This window comes from Danio rerio, chromosome 4, assembly GCF_049306965.1.
Source record: "Danio rerio strain Tuebingen ecotype United States chromosome 4, GRCz12tu, whole genome shotgun sequence".
Classification (NCBI taxonomy): domain Eukaryota; kingdom Metazoa; phylum Chordata; class Actinopteri; order Cypriniformes; family Danionidae; genus Danio; species Danio rerio.
Window position 1 is genome coordinate 52,172,242 of NC_133179.1, and position 22,759 is coordinate 52,195,000.

Sequence of the window (22,759 nt, forward strand, 5' to 3'; positions counted from 1 at the left end):
AGTAACAAACCTCCATGTGGGTTTCATTGATTCAATGTCTCGTACATGGCACAGAATACAACCTATCGCAGTTTATTAAAATCACACCTACCCCAGCCCTAGGCCCAACCTCACGGTAACCTGCTGTGTTTTATTCAATTTTACTCCTACCCCAACCCTAAACACAACCTCAGAGTAAGCAGTTTATATATATATTTTTATTTTTGTGAATGTCTACTACAGCTACATCAATCGCAAACCCAGCCTACGTGCGGCATAAGTGCCTACCACTTAGAGGTCATCCAGGCAACTTGCAGTGTAATCTCCTCCACTTGTAGGTCTCTGAGCTGCAGCAACACCTAAGCGCTCTGACACACAGACACAAAAGAAACCATTGCTTTTAACCTCCTCTTGGAGAGGAGAGAGTCTCCGACCCTGGATCTCAGCTCTTCTATGGAGGGACTGTCAGGAATCCTGTAAGAGCATCCCATCCACACAACCTCTTGCCATAAAAACAAAGCAGAATGTGTGGTGAAGGAACTCCGGGTTGACAGAGCCTTGTCCTTGCTCCAAGCAATGTGCTAACAAGGTGCTGAACAGAGTGACGGCGGCACAAAGGTTAGCGCTTATGACTACGGATCAGAAGGTTCTCGGTTACGGAAACCAAGAAACTGTGTATGAGAGAGTGCGTAAGTGTATGAGTGGCACTTGTGCAAGCGGAGCAGGGACGTGCCAGCGATCAGAATGAGCTGGAGTTTGTGCCAAGACTGGCGTTCCAAAGTGGCAGTTCCCATATGGTCTAGCGGTTAGGATTCCTGGTTTTCACCCAGGCGGCCCGGGTTCGACTCCCGGTATGGGAAGGCTTGAGTGCTTTTGCTTCTGTCCTTTTTGGCCAGCGGTCGGACTGCAGCTACCTTATAGGATGTGGTTGTGAAGCTACCCCGTAAGCCTTCGATAGCTCAGTTGGTAGAGCGGAGGACTGTAGGTGGGATGATGGCAATCCTTAGGTCGCTGGTTCGGCTCGAAGGACATCTTTTGCGCTCAGAGCCGCTTTCTTGCCTTCGCCAAGTGAGTTCACCACTGCTCAAAGTTCAGCATGGAGGTGAAAAGGATGTTCCCTGACCGGGAATCGAACCCGGGCCGCGGCGGTGAGAGCGCCGAATCCTAACCACTAGACCACCAGGGAAGGTCTGGCTGAAGGTTGCCCTCAAGTCTAGCTGTGGGCCTCCACCCAGGTGTGCTGCAGCTGCTCTGACAAAAATAACTCTAACCTTTGCAACCTCCTCCTGGGGAAGAGAAAGTCTCAGAGCCTGGATCACAGTTCTTCTTGGGAGGGACTGTCACATGCTCGGTGTAAGAGCATCCTATCGACACCACAACTTGCCATGACAACAAAGCACAGCATGCGTTGAAGGAACTCCGTGTTCACCGAGCCGTGTCCTCTTTCCAATCAGCATGCTACTGGGCAGTGCTGACGCAGACTGGGCCAGTGGCGCAATGGATAACGCGTCTGACTACGGATCAGAAGATTCTAGGTTCGACTCCTGGCTGGCTCGTTCAGGATTTTTTTGGGTTGCTCTCAGTGCAGTGCGGTCGCGGTTTGCCCCTGCCGGAGTTGTTCGGTTCTACTCTGGAGTGAATCGAGTTTCTGGGGCCGCTAGCACAGAGCCTGTGGGGTGCTCTCCTGGGTTCAAAGGCTGCCCCAACTGCTCTCATGTCTTGGTCCCGTACATCCCTCAGGACTTCCAGAAGAAACCAGTACAGCCACTCTCCTGGGAAGACGGCAGTGACAGCTTGTAGACCAAAATGTTTGCTGTGAGGCTAAGGCGTTCTACTGCAGCACAGACACGCATTCGAAAAGCAGACAATATTCAAAAACAAAGTGCCAGCCTAAAACAAGATTGCAGTCAAAATGACCACCTCAGACAAGTGTGAGCAATGTTTCCGTCTCTGTTATATGTCGGCAAATATGTCACACAGTGCAGACGCTCATACTACTGAAAAGGAAGTTACCTGACTGAGAAAGGTATAAATAGAAATCGGAGCCTGCTCCAAATGGCCTGGTCAGCTCCAAGCGGGTGAGACTTGAGCTCCAAGTGGGCTGTAAAAACCTCCTGGAGTTTTCATTCATTTAATGTCTGGTACAAGACACTGCGCCCAACCAGTTATGTTTGAATGTCAAACCTACCCCAATCCTTAACCCAACCTCACAGTTTCCTGCTGTGTTTTATCAACCTCCCAACCTACCCCAACTCTTAACCCAACCTCACAGTAACAAACCTCCATGTGGGTTTCATTGATTCAATGTCTCGTACATGGCACAGAATACAACCTATCGCAGTTTATTAAAATCACACCTACCCCAGCCCTAGGCCCAACCTCACGGTAACCTGTTGTGTTTTATTCAATTTTACTCCTACCCCAACCCTAAACACAACCTCAGAGTAAGCAGTTTATATATATTTTTTTATTTTTGTGAATGTCTACTACAGCTACATCAATCGCAAACCCAGCCTACGTGCGGCATAAGTGCCTACCACTTAGAGGTCATCCAGGCAACTTGCAGTGTAATCTCCTCCACTTGTAGGTCTCTGAGCTGCAGCACCACCTAAGCGCTCTGACACACAGACACAAAAGAAACCATTGCTTTTAACCTCCTCTTGGAGAGGAGAGAGTCTCCGACCCTGGATCTCAGCTCTTCTATGGAGGGACTGTCAGGAATCCTGTAAGAGCATTCCATCCACACAACCTCTTGCCATAAAAACAAAGCAGAATGTGTGGTGAAGGAACTCCGGGTTGACAGAACCTTGTCCTTGCTCCAAGCAATGTGCTAACAAGGTGCTGAACAGAGTGACAGCGGCACAAAGGTTAGCGCTTATGGCTACGGATCAGAAGGTTCTCGGTTACGGAAACCAAGAAACTGTGTATGAGAGAGTGCGTAAGTGTATGAGTGGCACTTGTGCAAGCGGAGCAGGGACGTGCCAGCTATCAGAATGAACTGGAGTTTGTGCCAAGACTGGCGTTCCTTAAGTGGCAGTTCCCATATGGTCTAGCGGTTAGGATTCCTGGTTTTCACCCAGGCGGCCTGGGTTTGACTCCCGGTATGGGAAGGCTTGAGTGCTTTTGCTTCTGTCCTTTTTGGCCAGCGGTCGGACTGCAGCTACCTTATAGGATGTGGTTGTGAATCTGTCCCGTAAGCCTTCGATAGCTCAGTTGGTAGAGCGGAGGACTGTAGGTGGGATGATGGCAATCCTTAGGTCGCTGGTTCGACTCCGGCTCGAAGGACATCTTTTGCGCTCAGAGCCGCTTTCTTGCCTTCGCCAAGTGAGTTCACCACTGCTCAAAGTTCAGCATGGAGGTGAAAAGGAAGTTCCCTGACCAGGAATCGAACCCGGGCCGCGGCGGTGAGAGCGCCGAATCCTAACCACTAGACCACCAGGGAAGGTCTGGCTGAAGGTTGCCCTCAAGTCTAGCTGTGGGCCTCCACCCAGGTGTGCTGCAGCTGCTCTGACAAAAATAACTCTAACCTTTGCAACCTCCTCCTGGGGAAGAGAAAGTCTCAGAGCCTGGATCACAGTTCTTCTTGGGAGGGACTGTCACATGCTCGGTGTAAGAGCATCCTATCGACACCACAACTTGCCATGACAACAAAGCACAGCATGCGTTGAAGGAACTCCGTGTTCACCGAGCCGTGTCCTCTTTCCAATCAGCATGCTACTGAGCACTGCTGACGCGGACTGGGCCAGTGGCGCAATGGATAACGCGTCTGACTACGGATCAGAAGATTCTAGGTTCGACTCCTGGCTGGCTCGTTCAGGATCTTTTTGCGTTGCTCTCAGTGCAGTGCGGTCGCGGTTTGCCCCTGCCGGAGTTGTTCGGTTCTACTCTGGAGTGAATCGAGTTTCTGGGGCCGCCAGCACAGAGCCTGTGGGGTGCTCTCCTGGGTTCAAAGGCTGCCCCAACTGCTCTCATGTCTTGGTCCCGTACATCCCTCAGGACTTCCAGAAGAAACCAGTACAGCCACTCTCCTGGGAAGATGGCAGTGACAGCTTGTAGACCAAAATGTTTGCTGTGAGGCTAAGGCGTTCTACTGCAGCACAGACACGCATTCGAAAAGCAGACAATATTCAAAAACAAAGTGCCAGCTTAAAGCAAGATTGCAGTCAAAATGACCACCTCAGACAAGTGTGAGCAATGTTTCAGTCTCTGTTATATGTCAGCAAATATGCCACACAGTGCAGACTGGGCCAGTGGCGCATACTGGCACCTGTAAGTCTTGGTTATTCTTGGCTACACCGGCCAATCACGTTCCGAGTTGGAACCAAGATTTTTACAATGAACGCTATGGCCAATCAGAGCCCTTATACCATTCAAGATTTGTACTGTAATAACAGAATTCGTTGCAGATTAATTCGGACAACAATTGCAAACTAAGTATTTTTATAACAAGTTGGTTTAAATGAATAACCATTACAGTAACATTAATTACTACAACACGATTATTATATGATTGTTATAGATGTTGTATAACGTTATTTGGTAAGATTAACTTAGCCGACCAAGCACTCTTTAAAGTTTTACTACAAACATTTTAATGCAGTTATTATACATTACAAGACTTTATATTATTATTTACTACCATAGTTACAATAATGCCCGTGCATTATTCCAACACATCAATGAATCACTCACTTATAATAATTATAAGGCTCATTTCATCAGTCACTGATTATAAACAAATATTACAATAACGCTCACATATGACTACATCACTAATCATAAACTAATCTAATAAATCAATCACAAAGCAAAAAAACAATATGGATCACGCATGAATGCATCACTAATAATAAACCAACAATATAATAATGCTCACACATTAATTCATCACTAATTATAATCCAGTAACAAAGTTAACATTAATAATCTTCTTTAATTTTCTATTTCACAGACATAGATTAAATTTAGTAACAGACTAAAATATAAGTAACTTCAATTTAAAATAATAGTTTGATATATTGAATATGTTTGAATACAGTTGTGCCTTGTCTACTAAAGAAAGAAAATTGATTGATTTATGTTTAATACAAGCAAGGCGTTGTATTGCTTTATGCTGGAAAAAAGTTAATCGCCCCTCCATTGGATTTTGGTTGAGAAACCTTATAACATGCTTGGCTCTTGAAAAGCTCACATATATAATAAGGAAAAAATCCTCTGAATTTTGTGACATCTGGGAGTTGTTTTTGAACTTTGTAAAAAACGGAGATATTGAAGAAGCTTCGGAAGTCTGAAGTTGTGGGATGTTAATTGGTGCTTGATTTTATTTTTATTTATTTATTTATTATATTTTTATGTGTATATGTATATGTGTAATTTATTATTTTATTTTTTTGCATTTTTTAATTATTTATTTATTTTTATATTTTTTTCCCTAAGCCTGTCTAGGGTAAGTTTTGGGTTCAATACTCAATAAAGACATGTTATACAAAAGTAATAGTTTGAATGCACTGCTTTTACATGTAATAAAACAATAGTTTTCAAAATGTAGAAAATATTTTCTTTTTGGAAATGAAAATGTTGTCTTCAAAAAATTTACGTTACATGTACATTATTACATTACAAAAGAGATAAAATAAAATTTGACTTATTCACTGTCTCAACTAGGACAAACATTGTTATTAATGATGTAATTATTTTATTGATGGCAGCCTGAATCTGACAGATAGAGGCAACAAAAGTAAAGGAAGCTAACAAAGGAAAGTCATACAGAAAACTGTCCCCAGAGGCAGTACTGGACAAGACCAAAGAAACTTAAATGAGCACCATGAAGATGTGATTAACAGAAAACATCTGCTGGGTTTCTTTGAAATCCAGTTTGGTGTATTTTGTGGCCAAACATTCAGGTGGGTGGCTGAAAATGCGAGCTGGAACCGAGGAATCATCAGGGTGAAAAGAGAGGTATAGCTGGGTATCATCAGCATAGCAGTGGTAGGAAAATCCATGTTTCTGGATGACTGGTCCTAAAGATGTTGTGTAGATGGAGAAGAGAAGTGGCCCAAGAACAGAGCCTTGAGATACCCCACTGTTTAGATGCTGTAGGTTGGACACCTCTCCCCTCCAAGACATCCTGAATGACCTGTCAGAGAGGTAAGATCTGAACCATTGTATAACAGTGCCCGCAACGCCCAGTGACTCAAGCGTAGATACCAGGATCTCGTGGTTTACAGTGTCAAAAGCAGCTGACAAATCCAGCAAGATGAGGACTGATGATTTAGAGTCTGCTTTAGCCAGTCTGAGATCCTCCACGACCGAGAGCAGGGCAGTCTCAGTTGAATGGCCTTTCTAAAAGCCAGATTGCCAGCTTAACTAGACTAAAAGCTTACCTCTTGGAAATGTAGCAAGCTAAGCTAAAAACTCCTTGGCAAAAGTAGTGTAGCTACACCCAAGCTATTTTTACAATATTCATATTTAAATTGAAGCAACTTAAATCCAAGTCAATCATATCTTAGTGATCAATAAAACAGTCAATGAAAAATGATTCAGTTCAGTTATTTACTGTAAATATTATGTTGTACCAAACAGAAACAAATTATGTTATATTACAGCAAAAAGTAAAAATCCAATAAAACCAGGTGTTACACAAATAAAATACTATAGTTATTTATAGTAAAGGGAAATACTCTGTAATTAGCATTATATTGTATATATTTTTACAACTTTTCATTAATGAATTACACCTTAATCTAATCTCTCTGTCATCTTTTATTCAAGCAAGTTTCTCGTGTCAGCCCAATGATTGTTTGGCTACATCACCAACCAGAGCAAAAGGTGGCAGTAACGCATCAAAAACTTTGTTATCGACCACCGTAAAACAGGAAGAAGAAGAAAATGTCATTCTTCTAATGTAGAAACTTCTTTGTTATTGATCGGTAAAGCTGTTTCAGTAACCGAAGAGGCCTCCGGTGCACAGAACTGCACAATAGGTGGTTGGCGCTGACAAGCAGTAATACACACGGTGTGTTTGGCAACCCCCCATATGGGAGTCCAGGGCCGTAACATCCACTGTCTCTAACGTTAGCTTAAAAGATTTCCGGCATCAAAAGCAGTAGGCGTTGCGGTCATTTCCTGGCACAGGCTTAACCCAAACTCAATTCGGATTCCTTGGCCACAGCGACACTTTCCCTAACTCTATCAAGCCTCTTCAACTGCTCCAGAATGCAGCAGCACGAGTTGTCTTCAATGAACCTAAACGAGCACATGTCACTCCGCTGCTAGTCCGTTTGCACTGGCTGCCAGTTGCTGCTCGCATCAAATTCAAAACTCTGATGTTTGCCTACAAAGTGACTTCTGGCCTAGCACCTTCTTATCTGCACTCACTTCTGCAGATCTATGTGCCCTCCAGAAACTTGAGTTCTGTGAATGAACGTCGCCTCGTGGTTCCATCCCAAAGAGTGAAAAAATCACTTTTGCGAACGCTCACTCTCAATCTGCCCAGTTGGTGGAATGAACTCCCTAACTGCATAAGAACAGCAGAGTCACTCGCTATTTTCAAGAAACGACTAAAAACTCAACTATTTAGTCTCCACTTCACTTCCTAATCTGCAATTGCCTCTTTGAATATCACACTAACTGTACAAAAAAAAAAAAAAAAAAAAAAAAAACTACTAATACTTCCCTTCTTAGACTTTACAGACCTGAAACTTGCCTTTAGTACTTATTTATTGTTGCTCTTAGTTGTGTAAATTGCTTCCTTGTCCTCATTTGTAAGTCGCTTTGGATAAAAGCGTCTGCTAAATGACTAAATGTAAATGTAAATGTAAATTTTAGCCGACAAACTGGGCTAGTGACTATCTTGGTCTGTACCTCACCTCAAGTAACCATATGACGGGTGCGCACAGTTTCGCGATTTCTGCTATAACGTGGAGGTAGAGGTGCACTCAACGTTACGCTGCATTAATTTTAAAATAGCCTACATTAGTAACAGTTCATTTTGTTACGGTATGAACTTAATCCTAGGAAAGGCAAAAAAATGCATAAAATTAAGACCTTTGTAACAAAATTCAAGACGTTGTATACCAAATTCAAGGCTATAAGGCCTTAATTTGAGATTATCAAATTTAAGACTTTTTCAATGCTTTTAAGACCCCGCCGGTACTCTGGACATGGACCTTCAGCATGCAGTGGGACAGTTTGCTGCTGAGTGTGACATGGCAGAGAAAGAAACAGCACCTCTAAGTCAGAAACCATAATGCTTGAATGGAAAACAGTGGCCACCTCCAGTTTGGCAGAGAGTCCTTACCCCAAATAGAGAGTCTGATTTTTTTTGCCATGAGGAATGTAATATGAGATTAAAAGATGGATCAGTGCAGCGGCAGCAGTAATAATAATAATAATTCCTTACATTTATATAGCGCTTTTCTGGGCACTCAAAGCGCTTTACACAATGGGGGGGTTCTCCTCCACCACTTCACCAGTGTGTAGCATCCACCTGGATGACACGACGGCAGCCATTTTGCGCCAGCCCACACATGATGAAGCCAATTGAATATGGCCATGACCCCTACTCTTTTTTTTTTACATTTTTAACAACCACACGTTAACATCTTAAGACGGTGCTCACTGAGCAGTATAGCGTCCCCGTCACTCAAACACACAGACCAAAGGTTGGGCGCCCCCTGCTGGCCTCACTAACACTACTTCCGGCAGCAACCTAGCTTTCCCATGTGGTCTCCCATTCAGGTACTGACCGGGCACAGCCCTGTTTAGCTTCAGTGGGCGGCCATGTGAGAGTTGCAGAGAGCTAGCTGCCGGCTGGTAATGGAGTTAATGTGATTGTCTGTTGTGGTGAAGGAGCTGAGACGAAAGGTAATCTAAGTACCTACTGTCACCCATGGTCACCACAAGATCTCGGATACAACCGGACACATTTTACAAAGTGTTTTGACCCGCTTGTTTGAGTCGCAGCACAAAAGAGAGATGAGCCAACAAAATAACCTGAATTCAAATTATTTATTATAAAATGTAACTCATAGAACAATCAATCAATGCAACCAACAAATGTTTAGGGATACTAATGAAGATAAAGAACTTAGGATATAATCACAACAACACTTTAACTACATGATATAAGTAACGCAAAACAAAACCATAAGGTTAAAGAATCAATGAGATGGGAGGTCTTGACATGAGGACTCCTGAGTAGCTAACACAACAACTTTTATATATCCATTGATGAGTAATGCAGGCATCCAATCACGATTTACCACATACTCCAACCTGGATTTCTCATTCAGGGAATCAGACAGAGAACATCATCCAACACAACACTAGCTACATGAACACACTGGAGAGTGGATAACAGATGAGATTTCAAGCCGCAGAGGTGCTGTTTGCCAGATGTTTATGAAACTGTTCTTCTCTCAGCCGCCATCATTGTGTTTACATAAATGCGAGGAGCGCGACACATTTACAACCCCACCTACTGCAGTGTAGGAAAACAGTATACCGTTACTCAGCCTTTTCAAACATTATTCAGACATGAAACATCCTGTGAGAAAAAGTTTTGCTGCATTCATGTCATGTGGGCAACTTTTTGTCCATGTGTTTTTTAAGCTGCTGCGAATGAGCGAAACTCTGTAGACACTGATCAGATCTGTACGTTTCTCTCCAGTGTGAATCCTCTTTTGTGTTTTCAGATGTGTTAACTGATTAAACCTCTTGTCACAGTTTGAACAATTGTACGGTCTCTCCAGTGTGAATCGCTTGGTGCAGTTTTTGGAGCTGAAATAAAAGTCTTCTCACACTCAAAGCACATATACTCTTTCACACCAGAGTGGACCTTCATGTGTTTATTAAGGTTTTCTGATTGGTTTAAGCTTTTCCCACACTGAGTACATGTGAATGGTTTCTCTCCAGTGTGGAAGTCTATGGGCATAAAAGTCCAGTGTGACCGCAGCTTAAGTGCAAGTGAATGGTTTCTCTCCAGTGTGGATCCTCATGTGTTTATTAAGGTATGATGAGCAGTAAAAATTCTTCCTACACTGAGTGCATGTAAATGGTTTCCTTCCAGTGTGAATCATCATGTGTTCATTAAGGTGTGATGATTGGCTGAAGCTCTTTTCACACTGAGTGCAAGTGAATGGTTTCTCTCCAGTGTGGATCCTCATGTGTCGATTAAGGGAGGATGAGCAGCTAAAACTCTTCCCACACCGAGTGCATGTGAAGGGTTTCTCTCCAGTGTGGATCCTCATGTGTAGATTAAGGGAGGATGAGCAGTTAAAACTCTTCCCACACCGAGTGCATGTGAAGGGTTTCACTCCAGTGTGGATCCTCATGTGTAGATTAAGGGATGATGATCGGCTGAAACTCTTACCACACTGAGTGCAAGTGAATGGTTTCTCTCCAGTGTGGATCCTCATGTGTTTATTAAGGTGTGATGAGCAATAAAAATTCTTCCTACACTGAGTGCATGTAAACGGTTTCTTTCCAGTGTGAATCATCATGTGTTCATTAAGGTGTGATGATTGGCTGAAGCTCTTTTCACACTGAGTGCATGTGAATGGTTTCTCTCCAGTGTGGATCCTCATGTGTTGATTAAGGGATGATGATTGGCTGAAACTCTTCCCACACTGAGTGCATGTGAATGGTCTCTCTCCAGTGTGAATCCTCATGTGAATCTTAAGTTTGCTTTTGCTTGCTAAACTCTTTCCACACTGAGTGCAAGAGAATGGTTTCTCTCCAGTGTGGCTCATCATGTGTACATTAAGGGATGATGAACGGATGAAACTCTTCCCACACTGAGTGCATGTGAATGGTCTCTCTCCAGTGTGAATCCTCATGTGAATCTTAAGTTTGCTTTTGTTTGCCAAACTCCTTCCACACTGAGTGCAGGTGAATCGATTCTTGTCTTTCCTTTTCAAAACACCATCAGTCGGTAAATGAGTTTTTTCCTCAATTTTGACATGATGTTCCTCCTCTTTACTCCCCTCATTCTGTTCAATTAGGTCTGAAATAAATAAATAAATAAATAAAACATTAGTTTTTATTAAGTCTTAAAAACTCTCATCAAAAGCTGAAAAGTGAAAAGACACTGGAAACATTGGCTACACACTGTAATTTTGATGCACATTAAAAGTAAAATAAATCAGATCATATTTTGTTAAATCCATTAACCTGTACATATTAAAGCAGATGCAATTCAATTCATCTTTATATATCTAGTGCTTTTACAACGTAAATTGTGTCAAAGCCGCTTAACATAGAAGTTATAGTAAATTAAAACTGTGTCAGTCTAAATAGTTATGAGAGTTTCTCATAAAAGTAATTTTGGTCATATTGATAAGACAAAGAAAAAAAGCAGTTAATGGCCTATTAATATTCGTGTATATTCACTATTTATGTTTGTATTTATTCATATATATTCAAGTATATGAATACTTGTTTATGTGCCTGACTGGTAAACACATCAGAAAAAAAGTTCTGGTGTAACAGCTGAATATTTGCCTTGCAGACATGAGACATACCTGTACAGCATCTGCATAAAGGCTGGAATGTGCACGTACCTTTCCCCTTGTGTGTTGTTGGGTCATTTTAATCTAGTCTAGGGTGATTTTAAGGTTTATTTGAAAAAAAAATCCTTCTGTGTTTCAGCAAATTAACTGATATTTGGGGACATCCATTTTTTGACGTATTCTGAAAAAAAGCTTTGAAATAAAAAAAATTAAAAAATTCAGTACACTGTAACGTACAGTCCGTAGATAAAAATTACGTATTGATTTTATAAAGGGGTCTGAGTCTCCTCTGCGTGGGCTTATGACTCCTGGTGCCACATAGGCCATACTCACACTATGTACAGTTGCCTCGAACCAGGCCAAGGCATGCTTGTCCCCCCTCCCGTCTCCCTCGATGGCCCGCACTTACACCACAATCAGGCCTGGGCACGCTTACGTCATTGATGCTGCGCTGCGTTGTTCAGTAGAGAAGCGCTCTCGCTCAGCACAGTGGAGAATTCTCTAGTTATTTCGTTTTAGTCGTTTGTTATGCAGTGACATGCAGTCAAATATTTCGCTAAACAGTCCTTAGGGATGCGATGACAAGCTGTCAGATATTTTGCCGAACAGATCCACCACTTTTGGCGCTCATAAACAATCTTAAAGCCCTCGTGGTGCAGGAATGAGGAGGTTTGCTGAAGGTGCGCAGCTGTCGTGCAGTGAGGTGTTTGTGTCTTTATAAAACTACGGCAGTTTGTGTTCATTGAACAGTAAGATTGATTAATAGATCCATATGAAACAGTCCCTTAAAACTCACGTCCTGCTTTCAGTTTCAGGCTTTGGCGCGTTTTGCACTCATACAACAAGCCCAAGTAAACCACGCTCATGCCCACCTCTTCCAACCGGGCCAGGGCCGGCAAAGTGAACCGTTCCTGAGCCCGATTCAGCACACTCGCACTTCTCAAACGATCTGAGAAACGGGCCTGGGCACGGTTCGGATAGTATAGTGTAAGTACACCCAAAGTCTGTTGATGCACTTCTTAACACTTTAGTGTTTAGTATCAAAATGTTCCTCCTGCCATTTTACAACACATGATGCGTAGCGCATGATCATAATCACCACGGCTTACATTAATTAATGCTCTGACGTAAGGTCTCTCCACATGCTTTCGGGCGGACTCTTATTTTGCATATTAGCGGGCCAGAGACAAAGAAAAACTCCCGCTCAAACTTTGCCAGGAGACTGTTGGTCAGTTGTTGGGAAAAGGGGTTGTGGCCAGACCAAAGTTTAAAAACCCAGCTTTCGAGAGGTGCACCCTCTTTTAATGGGGGCAGACCACATTTTTCTGTGACCGCGTGGCTCATCCGAGCCCACGTTTTCTTATTTTTCCGGCAAAGTAAAACTCAGTTTAAGTTGTGATCGCGTATCCTCCGAACTGCATTGCAAACTCCACGCATCAAGAAAGGACATCAAAGGAATTCCAGCACACCGGAAGAAACTTGCAGAGAAAGAGACCGAGAAATCCTAAACTCCAGGTACTTTAGTAATGCGAATAAGCTGTGCCCCTTTATCAAAAAGGTGTTTTTATAATCTTGGTGATCCTTAATAGTGTGTGAAACTGAGGTAGATTTGCCACTCCTTATCTGAACTCTCTATTTCCTCACTTTTCTGTTTGTTATGTTTTATAGACCCGTATATACCTACATGCAGTATACATTTGTCCTATATTTTATGTTATGTTGGTGCGTTTGTTCGTTATATGTCAGACTAGTCAATAAACCCTATTATAATCAAATGGATTGTATTGTTTGCCTCACAGAAAAAGTCACTGAAACGATAGATTCCCTACAGCTGCTATAAAGTTGATCAAAACTTCTGAATGATTAATCTACTTCACAAGGAGAAGTAATAATTCCCTTTCTAAATAAATATATCATTACAGAGTCTGCTCGGGTGAGGTCTAATTATATTTATTTGGTCATATTAACAATAAGTTAATCCAGAATGTCAATAATTAATAATAATTTGTTGATGTTGATAATTAATATTTATAATCTGAGAGTCTGCTCGGCCGAGCGGGCGGAATCATATACAATTATATATTTGTTTAAACAAATTACAGAAGATTAAGCCGGAATATTAATAACTCATTATTATTGATTATTAATTTTCATAAACTGAGCTAATTTCGCTACAACACTCTGAGCAAATTTACTCTCTTTTTGTTATATTCATGGCCGTTTTTTTCTGTATTGGCCTCTATTATAACACTTTTTTATTGCAAAGCCATGACAGCACGTAATCATGCATGTTCCGGCTGGTTTCGCCGACGCCTGCAACCTTCACATCCACACCTCCACATTCACCATTCTCCTCTCATTTCCCTTGAACCCTCCGCTCTGTGGGTAAGAAGCAAAAGTTTTTGTTTTCTTTGGCCAAATTTTCATTAAATTTATTTCTCTTCTTTTTTCTTCCCGTACTAATATTGTCATTATTATTTTTTCCCGGATCTGCTGGCCTGAAATGATTTGAAGTTTTTTTTTTCACCTTTATTTGAGTTAAAAGTGCTGAGGGTTTTGTGTTTCATTGTGATTATTGTTATATTGTTTGTTTTGGACTTCCTGTTGGAGCGGAGATGGCTCCAGCGAGTGATAACAGTGCGGTCCTTCAAGCTATTGATGCGCTAAAAATTGATTTGAATGCTAAAATTGAAGAAAAGGCCGTTGCACAGTCAAATGAACTTGAAAACAAATTGACCAGCTTCGGACAGAGTTACGCAATGCTGTGGAGCACATTAACGCAAGAGTGGAAGCAGCAGAAGAGCGAAAGCCTGGTCTGGAGTCTTTGTTGGGTAGATTCTCTGACTCTCTTACTACCCTGGAAAAAGCGTTTAGTATCGTGAAAAAGTAGCTGGCTGTGCTGAGAGACCAAATCGAGGATCTTGAGGAAAGGTCTCGCCGCTCAAATCTCTGCATTACAGGAGTTAAAGAAGGGCAGGAGCACGGCAGACGAGTGACGGAATTTGTAGCCAGTCTCTTGAAAGATACCCTGAACCTCAAGAAGACTCCACTTCTGGACTGGGCACACCGCACTCTACGCAGCAAACCAGTGGATGAACACCGCGCGCCTTTGTGATTAAATGCCACCATTTTTCCGAAAACAATGATATTTTAAAGAAAGATATTAAAATGAAAGCAATTACGACAGCAAACTGGGCTGTCAAAGACTACACAAATGTTAATGTCACCTTCCAGTTAACATTTAAATTACCGCTGTAGCACATGTTCGTTGTTTATTCTAGTTGTCAAGTATATTTTGTCAATGGGGTAGCTTTGTAGTAAACAATGCTGCCAAGGATGCAAATGAGTGGCCAAAGAATTGTGGCCCATTGTCCGTAATCAGCCTCTCTAGAATACCATGGCGCATGAATATGGACTTCAAGTGAACAATGACATCAGTAGACCTGGTTGGTGACAACTGGGCTAATTCCACATATCTGGAGTAGTAGTCACCACCAACAGGTATGTTTTGTTTTCCAGCATGAACTCCCTCTCTTTTTTGTGACAGAGTATCGGCTACCCACAAGCTCTTTCCTGGCACATGAACAATGAAGTAAGAGTATCGCATCAGCCACATTTAAATCTCTAGATATGAGAGGAAAGAGCATCCAGAGCTTGTAATCCCAAGAGACTCAGTAATGGCCTTTGATCGGTCTCCATTTCAAAATGCTTGCCAATAGGAAAGTCTCTGAATCTTTCACACGCCCATGTGAGACCCAATGCCTCTTTTTCCACTTGTGCATACCTCTGCTCGGTCTAGGTGATAGATCGTGATGCATAAGCTATAGGCTTCCATCCTTCTTGCTACCACTGCATGAGGACAGCCCCCAGTCCATAGGATGAACCATTAGCTGACACTTTGCAGTCTCTGTCATAAATCGCTAAAACAAGTGCAGACAACAATGCATCTTTCAGGGTTTAAAGCGCTTTAGTCTGCTCTGTGCCCCAAAACCATCCATGGGTTGCCAGATCCATCAATGTTGCTTAAAATGTCGCCTTACTGGCGATTTCCAAACAACATAACATACATACATCCAGCTGGACCTTTTGTGTACTTATACCTCCCTCTAGTGGTGTTGTATAGCCAATGCCAACCTAAAGATACACAGCAATAACCCCACACTGGAGATCATTAATATTATAATAACATTAATACTACAACGGTGAAGGCAAAACAACATTTCAGATGTTTTATAGTATGCTCAGCCTGCTGGTTTGTCCATTCACACACATTTTCATCATCATATGATCTTATAACAAAATCTTTTTAATGTGCATATTGAAATTTGTTCTGTAAAAGTGCTTACGTAGTTTTCGTACGTTTATCTTTTCTTATTGAACAAAAAGTTTATCCAACTCAGTTTTGTGCATGTTTTTCATGCTTATATTTCAAAAGTTAAGTGCATCATGAAGTTTCTATCAACCGATTTTTTATGCTCATGGCCTATCCAAACTACACATAAAAATAGGTGGCTGGAAACCTAAGGCTAAGGCAAGAAATACCGCTTCATCTTTAAAAAAGGGAGGAGGCCGACAGAAACCTGGAGTTTAGAGAATAAAACCTGCTCCTGACCAGGTTAGATTCACAGAGTAAGTGACCTCGGTAACTGACTCAGAGTTGAAGTTACCTCTCTTTCAGAAACAGGCTTACCCTACTTTCTTAAGTTTGACAAACCTGCCATTTTGAAACTGAAAACCCAGAGTTTTTTCTCATTTCAGGGTTAACATAGTCTGAGTGTTTACTTAACCTTCTATCTGAAATGGGGTCCTGATCTCTTAGGCTATTGTTTTAGAACTTCAGTTGCCTGTTGGAGAAATGACCAGGAATAATAAATGGCTACTTGCTCTACAAACAAGTGTTCATGACTATACATACAAAGAAAAATAATAAAATTAGAAAATATGACTTTACAACATCAAGCAGCATTAGGCATGTGCCAGTATAAGATTCTGACGGTATAATAACCTTGAATAAAGATATCACAGTACTGTGATTACTGCTCTAAAATATATATTTTTTTAAATGTCTGGGTAAAAAACAAACACTTTTCCCCCTCTGAACACAATATATATATATTTTTTTGAGAAACTTTTATATTATTTTATAGCAGTAAACATGTCAGATTGAATCATTCTAATGAATCCTAGACTTCTGCTTTCTTCTTTTATTTTAAAAACATTTCTTTATGATTTAAAACTGCATCTTTAGATATCTTTTCTGCTGGAGATAATGTTGCCTTGAAAAACTTAAAACGAAAAATAAAAACTTAAAGATACGGTTTTAAAACCTTGACCTTTTTTAAACCGTGATATACCTTGAAAACTGATATCGCCCCATGCCTAAGTAGTATAACACTGTTTTTAGGATTTAAAAATTAATTCTTTAAAACAAGTGTCAGGCAAAAAGATTCCAATGGCGAAACCTGCTGGTATGGGAAGAATATGGTCAATACTGATGAACTATTAACTCAAATCTCTGCATATCATCAGTATGCAGTAATCTATTTCTTATGCAGCAAAAGTCATTTTTAGACTAGTTTGCTGGCCAGTTGTTGTCAGTGCAATGCTAAACGTTATTGTTCCACTATAATTTGATTGTTTTGTCTCGCGTCGTCCCACAACAACATCATATAGTTTAGAATACTGTACAATGTTTTATAACAATTATTTTAGTGTCCATTTCATTCAGATTATTTCAAATTGGGGGCATCCACGTTTTCTGACATACTTTAAACCAGGGTTTCTGCAGGTGTCACCAAGTTAAATTTAAGAGTTTAAGACCATTATGAATGAAATTTTAAACTCATAAAGGGCTAAAGAATCTTTCAAATGGCCCAGATGAAAAAGATTTTTATTTGCCCTATCAAAAAAATATTAGAATTTAATACATTTATTAATACAATAATAAATGAATAATAATTAAAAAAAAACAATATTTTAAATATTTTAGCAAAAAGCAAGCAAGCTTTACTTGTATCCACACACTTTTTTTCCCCAAAATAAACTTTCTTTAAAATAAAAAACAAGTGTTTTAAAAGTTTTAAAAACTATAAGAAACTAAATCTATGCATCATTCTGTCCAGGTCGATGTGCTCAGCAGTAAATACATGGAGCATGTTTAAACAAATGTTATTGTAAGGAAAATAATTAAATCATTATGATAAATAGAGTTAAAATGACCTTTTTGAATAAAAAGTATACTGTTTTATTGAGATGGATTGTTGGTGATTGTATGGGTTTTAGCCAGATTGGGTAGCAAATCATAAACAAAGGAAAATTAAGGCTTGTTTAAAAAAAATATTTAAGACATACAGCACAATATTTCAGTAAATTTAAGACTTTTTAAGGCCTAAAATTTAGATTTTGGAATTTAAGACATTTTAAGACTCCACGGAAACTGTTTAAACACAATAGCCCTGGTAATTAGTTATTATAATAATGGCTTAATTCAGATACTATCTGTGAGAACTAGTAACAACTACTAGAAACATCTTTAAATCCATATAAAAGTTGATAAAAAAAAGGGGAATTGTGATCAACGTGACATATGCAACTGGAAAGTACTAAGCCAACACTACCACTGTAATAGCAGATATCTTCTATGAGAATACTGTAGGTCAAATATCGCCCGCTCTGTTAAACTTTTTTAATTTATTGTTTTTAAATAATTTTATAAAGTGCCAGTGCTCAATGACACTTTACAAAAACAGTAGAAGAACAAGAAAAGCATAAACCTTGAGAGAGTAGAGAAAATGGGAGACTAATAATACATAAAGTAATGACAAAAGACATGAGCACAAGAAAGAAACTCATTCCTGTCTTTCAATGAGTGCTTATGTGCATTTAGGGGAACTAGGCAGCACACTCAGGGCTGTGAGATGGATTTAATTTAGTATTCTTATTATTAAAATATATCTGAATGAGGATAAAATGACTGAGTTGGTCTTTAAGAATGGAAATCAACCTGTTTGTTCCTGCAGATCTTCCTTTTTGACTGTGAATGTTTCTTCAATCTTCACATCTTCACTCTCCTCTTTAATATACGCCATCTTTATAACAGTGTGGAGATCAGTTGCTTCAGCAGTTTTCCTCTGCATTTGGACACTTTGTTCCTGTTTAAAATTAACAAAACAATAAAAATGTCCTATTTAAAATAAATAAAACAATGAACAGAAACAAAATAACTTCTCTTCAACACTTGCTTCAACAGTTTCTTTATATGAGAGTCATTAACAAACAGAAATCAGATAAGACTGAGCAAGAAACAATAGCCACAAATAACCTGAAAAAAACTAGTAAAGTTACTTCATTTTTCATATATAGTGATGTATACTTAAAATAAAAAGACATTATGCTATTTAATATATTAAACCTTTATTAAAACACCACTTACACACATTTCTGTTGTTTAAACAATAGCCCTCATTACTGTGAGTAAAATTGTACTACATTGTATAAAAGGGTTAAAATAATATTCTTAACAGCAGGTACATAATTTAGTATCGGATGAAAAACCTGAAACTTTAATAAATCGGAAATATATGTGTAAAAGTTTTAAAACAAACCTTTCTCCTGTTGAATCAGCGCGGGAGCGGCGCAGCCTTATGACGTCAGACGCAGCGCCAAAATAAAAGTCTTTTTTGTTAAGCTTTTTTTGCCACTTACTGTTGCAGTCAGAATATGATAAATTTCTCCCTCGTTTTCCACTTCACACAACAAAGCTGCTATCTCTCTCACATACACAGACATTCAGTAATTGAAGTTGATCAAAACTTTTAATCCAAACATTTTAACATAATTTTAAAAACTTGTTTAATCCACTTTTAAAGCAGAAAACCCCAACATTCTAAAAGTTATAACAAATAGCCTGGTGGGTGTTTTAAGCTGACATTTTACAGACACATTCTTGAGACACAAAGATCTTAAATCTTGAATTAGAAAGTTATGTTACTAAACTTAAATCACAGCATGTTATGTAAAGTTTATCAGACTCGCCAACAGGGCCGGCCCGTGGCATAGGCAGTATAGGCAAATGCTAAGGGCGCTGTACATCCAGGGGGGCGCCAGAAATGAGTGCGGTTAAGTTTGTTTTGTTTTCGAGATTCCTGACACATTTCACAAAACATTTAATTGTATTAATAAATTTAAATTACAAAACAACACTATATACAAAAAAAAACATTTATACAACTATTTACACACAGGAATAAAAATGATCTTGCTTGAAAGAGGGAACAGTGAGGGACCTAATGAGGGAGAGGAGAAAAGGAAGTGTGGTTCATTCCCTGCAGAGATTGATGCCTCTGTTTACAAAAGAAAAACCTATTTTGTGGCCTCCAATGTACCAAATTAAGCAGAACACTGCTGCTTTCAGATATTAATTTATAAATTTGAAATTTTACAAACTCTTTTGTCTGAGGTGGCAATCTCTGCAGGGTGGGAAGCAAACTCAATAGGAAGAGCTCATCCTCTGAGCGTGGAGATGATGACGGACAGTTCCGCAGTGCTTCCAGAAACTGCCGCTCCACCTCTGATGGCTCCTCTCTCTGTCTCTTATGAGCTCTTTTTCTTGAGGCAGTATGAAATAATACAGTTTATACAATGATAAGACAGACAAGGACTAAATTAACAATCGTCAGTATTATGTTACATGAACTATGGATGTGAACATGGTCATTTTTGTCTGTACACACCTGTGGGTACAGCAGCAGACGTCGAAGGGCCAAGAGGGGAGGCAGAAGCAGCAGCAGGTTCTGGCAAAGTGGATCCAGGCTCACTACTCAGAAAGGATCCAGTCATGTCTGTTAAGAAATTATGGGTATTATTACAATAAAGGTTCTGTCAAATGCATGAATTCATGCTTAACTTCTGTCCATTCACTCACAAGTTAATTTCATGAAAAGCTAAACCATTAATGAATGATGACTGCATGAGCAAAAAAAGGTAATAAAATTATTATATTGATGAATATTATAACAATATCAACCTTTGCTAGTTTCCTAGTAACACATATGTTAATATGAAGACAATATATGCGAATTGAAGACAATTCACAGTAATTACCACAATAGTCAGTTATGTCCTATAACTTCATGTTATCTGCTTCACTTACCTAATGTTTTGGAAAGGTAACAAAGTTGAGTATTGATTCATTTAACTACTTGCAAGTTATAGAGTTGTTCATCTATGAAACATATAGAATGTTCATTTGCTGCTCATGCAGTAATCAGTATGGTTCAGCTGTTTATCAGAATTATATGTGCATTACATAAGCATTATTGCATGCATATTATAGCACCTGTAAATTGTCAGGAAAAAATATGACTACAAAATATAAATATGGCATCCGTCACAAAGAAATAACTTGACTTTTTAATCATAAAAAAACAAATAATATGTTTTGTTGTCATTACTTGCAAACACACCTGTCTCTGACTGCCCTTCTGCTGCTGTTTCTGTCTCCCCCTCGTACCCTGCGGGCTGACTCTCCTCACCCCCCCTCTCCATGTTCCCTCTTGTCACCCGCGGGGACACGAAGGGGTCGAGGAAAGACAGTACCGCAGAGAACTTCCACTTCTTCCCTGACCCTGCTGCTGACCCACTTCTCTTCTCCGTCTCCTTTCTCCTCTCCTTCAAATATGTGTCCCTCAGACTCTTCCACTTCTTTCTGCACACTTCCTCTGAATAAACAACAACCCATAAGTGGGAAAGTAGTTGTCACATAATTATGGTTTTAATAAGCTGAAGTAGCTGGCTTCAGCTTGCAGTCTCAATACTTAAACACAGACATATATGAGTATTGAGTACTGTTTTATTTACTTACCAGATTGTCCGACCTCCTCACTCACTTTCCTTAAAGCAAGATCCTTTTTACTCCTGTTTCTGTAGTGAAATGAGCTGCTGTCATACAGCTTGGGATGGCCGCACACCACAACGATAACCCGCTCCTCCATTTTAAATTCTGCCTCCTCTCGTCACGTCAAAAGGACGCAACTACTGGAGTAAGCTCCTGAGTGGTTAACGCGACGCGAATGTCCGCCAAAGTTAAGATTTCTGAATTTGAGTGATTTGCGCATCAAACATGCAAAACGCTCAATTCGCGCCGCAGGACGTCTATTCGCGCATTTGCATTGACTTAACATGTAAATCACTCGCGCTTGACGCGCGTGCCGCGTCCAGTGTAAACGCAGCATTAGAGAGGACAAGTCTGTTTATATTTCACTAGTCTAAATTGCAGTTATCTATTTAACTTTAGTTTACTTAGTTAAGATGCCTGCACTAAAGATAATTGATTTTTCTGATTAGTCTATATTGGTGGTATGTATTTAATTGTTGTTTACTCGGGTATTCTGACTGTACTAAAATGTGAAAACTGAAAATTCTGTGACCATTAACTCACCTTTACTTGTTCCAAACAAGATTTTATTTTATTTTTTTCTGATGTTGAACAATAATATCCAATAACTTATAATCTCTTTGGTTGTTGAAAACAGTAAATGCTGAATTAAGATTGTTCTTTTGTTTATTGTTTTATTATTTATATTGTCAGACAGCTAAAAAATTTCACTATATGTGTTAAATCAGCTGCACAAAGCGATTGGCATACAAAAAATCTTGTAAAATTGATAGATATAAAGATTTTACGTTTATCGTGATAAATATCGATATCAACTGATATGTAAAAAATTATTGTGATATTTTTTTTGCCATATTGCCCAGCTCTATTAAACAGTAGCCAGAACAACATCAACTGCATTACAAGTTCAAAACAAAAACAACACCTGGTACCGTTTAAACCATTGTACCAGAGTTCCTAAGCTAAGAAACAGTAAAAAAAAAAATGTAGCAATCTAGCACAGGAAGTGCATAAGCAGCATTAAACAAGTAATGACTCTCTTGAATTTCATCATGGACAACATGAACTGGTTGGAGGAGAAACAGCGGACCTGTCGGTTTATGTAAAAACACCAGCGTCTGGGGAACAACAGGAGGACCCTACTATGGAAGGAAATCATGCTACTGTCAATGATAATACAGAATGCATATGTGAACATGAGTAAAGAGATAATCTTTCCCCAGATGAAGGACAATCGGATAATGGAATGGAATGAGACCTATCAACAATCGACTTCTCAGCCTTACTGGAAAGGGAAAAGCTGACCGATAAGCTGAAGGGGACCACTGCTGCATCAACATTACAAATATTAACCTCCAGAGGTGGATAGTAGTCA

The 22,759-nt window shown here is 39.9% G+C and overlaps 2 protein-coding genes and 7 non-coding genes across 9 annotated transcripts in view; 5 read left to right on the forward strand and 4 right to left on the reverse strand.

The window, feature by feature from the left end:
• The first annotated feature begins 767 nt into the window (after positions 1-767).
• trnae-uuc (transfer RNA glutamic acid (anticodon UUC)) lies at positions 768-839 on the forward strand. The gene has a single exon. It is a non-coding gene; the product is annotated as a tRNA-Glu (tRNA).
• Positions 840-1,093: 254 nt separating this feature from the next.
• Positions 1,094-1,165, reverse strand: trnae-cuc (transfer RNA glutamic acid (anticodon CUC)). Its single transcript has one exon. It is a non-coding gene; the product is annotated as a tRNA-Glu (tRNA).
• A 297-nt stretch (positions 1,166-1,462) lies between these two features.
• trnar-acg (transfer RNA arginine (anticodon ACG)) lies at positions 1,463-1,535 on the forward strand. Its single transcript has one exon. It is a non-coding gene; the product is annotated as a tRNA-Arg (tRNA).
• Positions 1,536-3,017: 1,482 nt separating this feature from the next.
• On the forward strand, positions 3,018-3,089 carry trnae-uuc (transfer RNA glutamic acid (anticodon UUC)). The gene has a single exon. It is a non-coding gene; the product is annotated as a tRNA-Glu (tRNA).
• An 88-nt stretch (positions 3,090-3,177) lies between these two features.
• Positions 3,178-3,264, forward strand: trnay-gua (transfer RNA tyrosine (anticodon GUA)). Its single transcript is given in 2 exon segments — positions 3,178-3,214; positions 3,229-3,264. It is a non-coding gene; the product is annotated as a tRNA-Tyr (tRNA).
• Positions 3,265-3,349: 85 nt separating this feature from the next.
• trnae-cuc (transfer RNA glutamic acid (anticodon CUC)) lies at positions 3,350-3,421 on the reverse strand. Its single transcript has one exon. It is a non-coding gene; the product is annotated as a tRNA-Glu (tRNA).
• A 297-nt stretch (positions 3,422-3,718) lies between these two features.
• trnar-acg (transfer RNA arginine (anticodon ACG)) lies at positions 3,719-3,791 on the forward strand. The gene has a single exon. It is a non-coding gene; the product is annotated as a tRNA-Arg (tRNA).
• A 5,183-nt stretch (positions 3,792-8,974) lies between these two features.
• LOC137491214 (uncharacterized) lies at positions 8,975-19,132 on the reverse strand. The gene is made up of 3 exons (XM_068220340.2): positions 19,094-19,132; positions 18,493-18,640; positions 8,975-10,984 (listed from the first exon to the last, which is right to left on the reverse strand). Exons 2-3 carry the CDS (start codon positions 18,623-18,625, stop codon positions 9,936-9,938), a joined length of 1,182 nt encoding a protein of 393 aa, XP_068076441.1. The 5' UTR covers positions 18,626-18,640; positions 19,094-19,132; the 3' UTR covers positions 8,975-9,935.
• Positions 19,133-19,286: 154 nt separating this feature from the next.
• The window catches only part of LOC141381856 (uncharacterized), a 3,719-nt gene continuing 246 nt past the window's right edge, over positions 19,287-22,759 (reverse strand). Inside the window, exons 1-4 of the mRNA XM_073949010.1 lie at positions 21,352-22,759; positions 20,954-21,208; positions 20,222-20,329; positions 19,287-20,096 (exon numbers count right to left, since the gene is read on the reverse strand). The exon at positions 21,352-22,759 is cut by the window's right edge and continues 246 nt beyond it. Coding sequence (XP_073805111.1) covers positions 19,978-20,096; positions 20,222-20,329; positions 20,954-21,208; positions 21,352-21,481 — 612 coding nt within the window. The 5' untranslated portion in view covers positions 21,482-22,759 and the 3' untranslated portion in view covers positions 19,287-19,977. The remainder of the gene's footprint in view (positions 20,097-20,221; positions 20,330-20,953; positions 21,209-21,351) is intronic.

Excerpts from the sequence above, each read along its gene's own strand:
- LOC137491214 (XM_068220340.2), bottom strand. The coding sequence starts at position 18,625 with ATGCAGAGGAAAACTGCTGAAGCAACTGATCTCCACACTGTTATAAAG. Across the intron at positions 10,985-18,492 it reads AGATCTGCAGGAACAAACAG|ACCTAATTGAACAGAATGAG; the intron begins GTTGATTTCCAT and ends TATTTATTTCAG.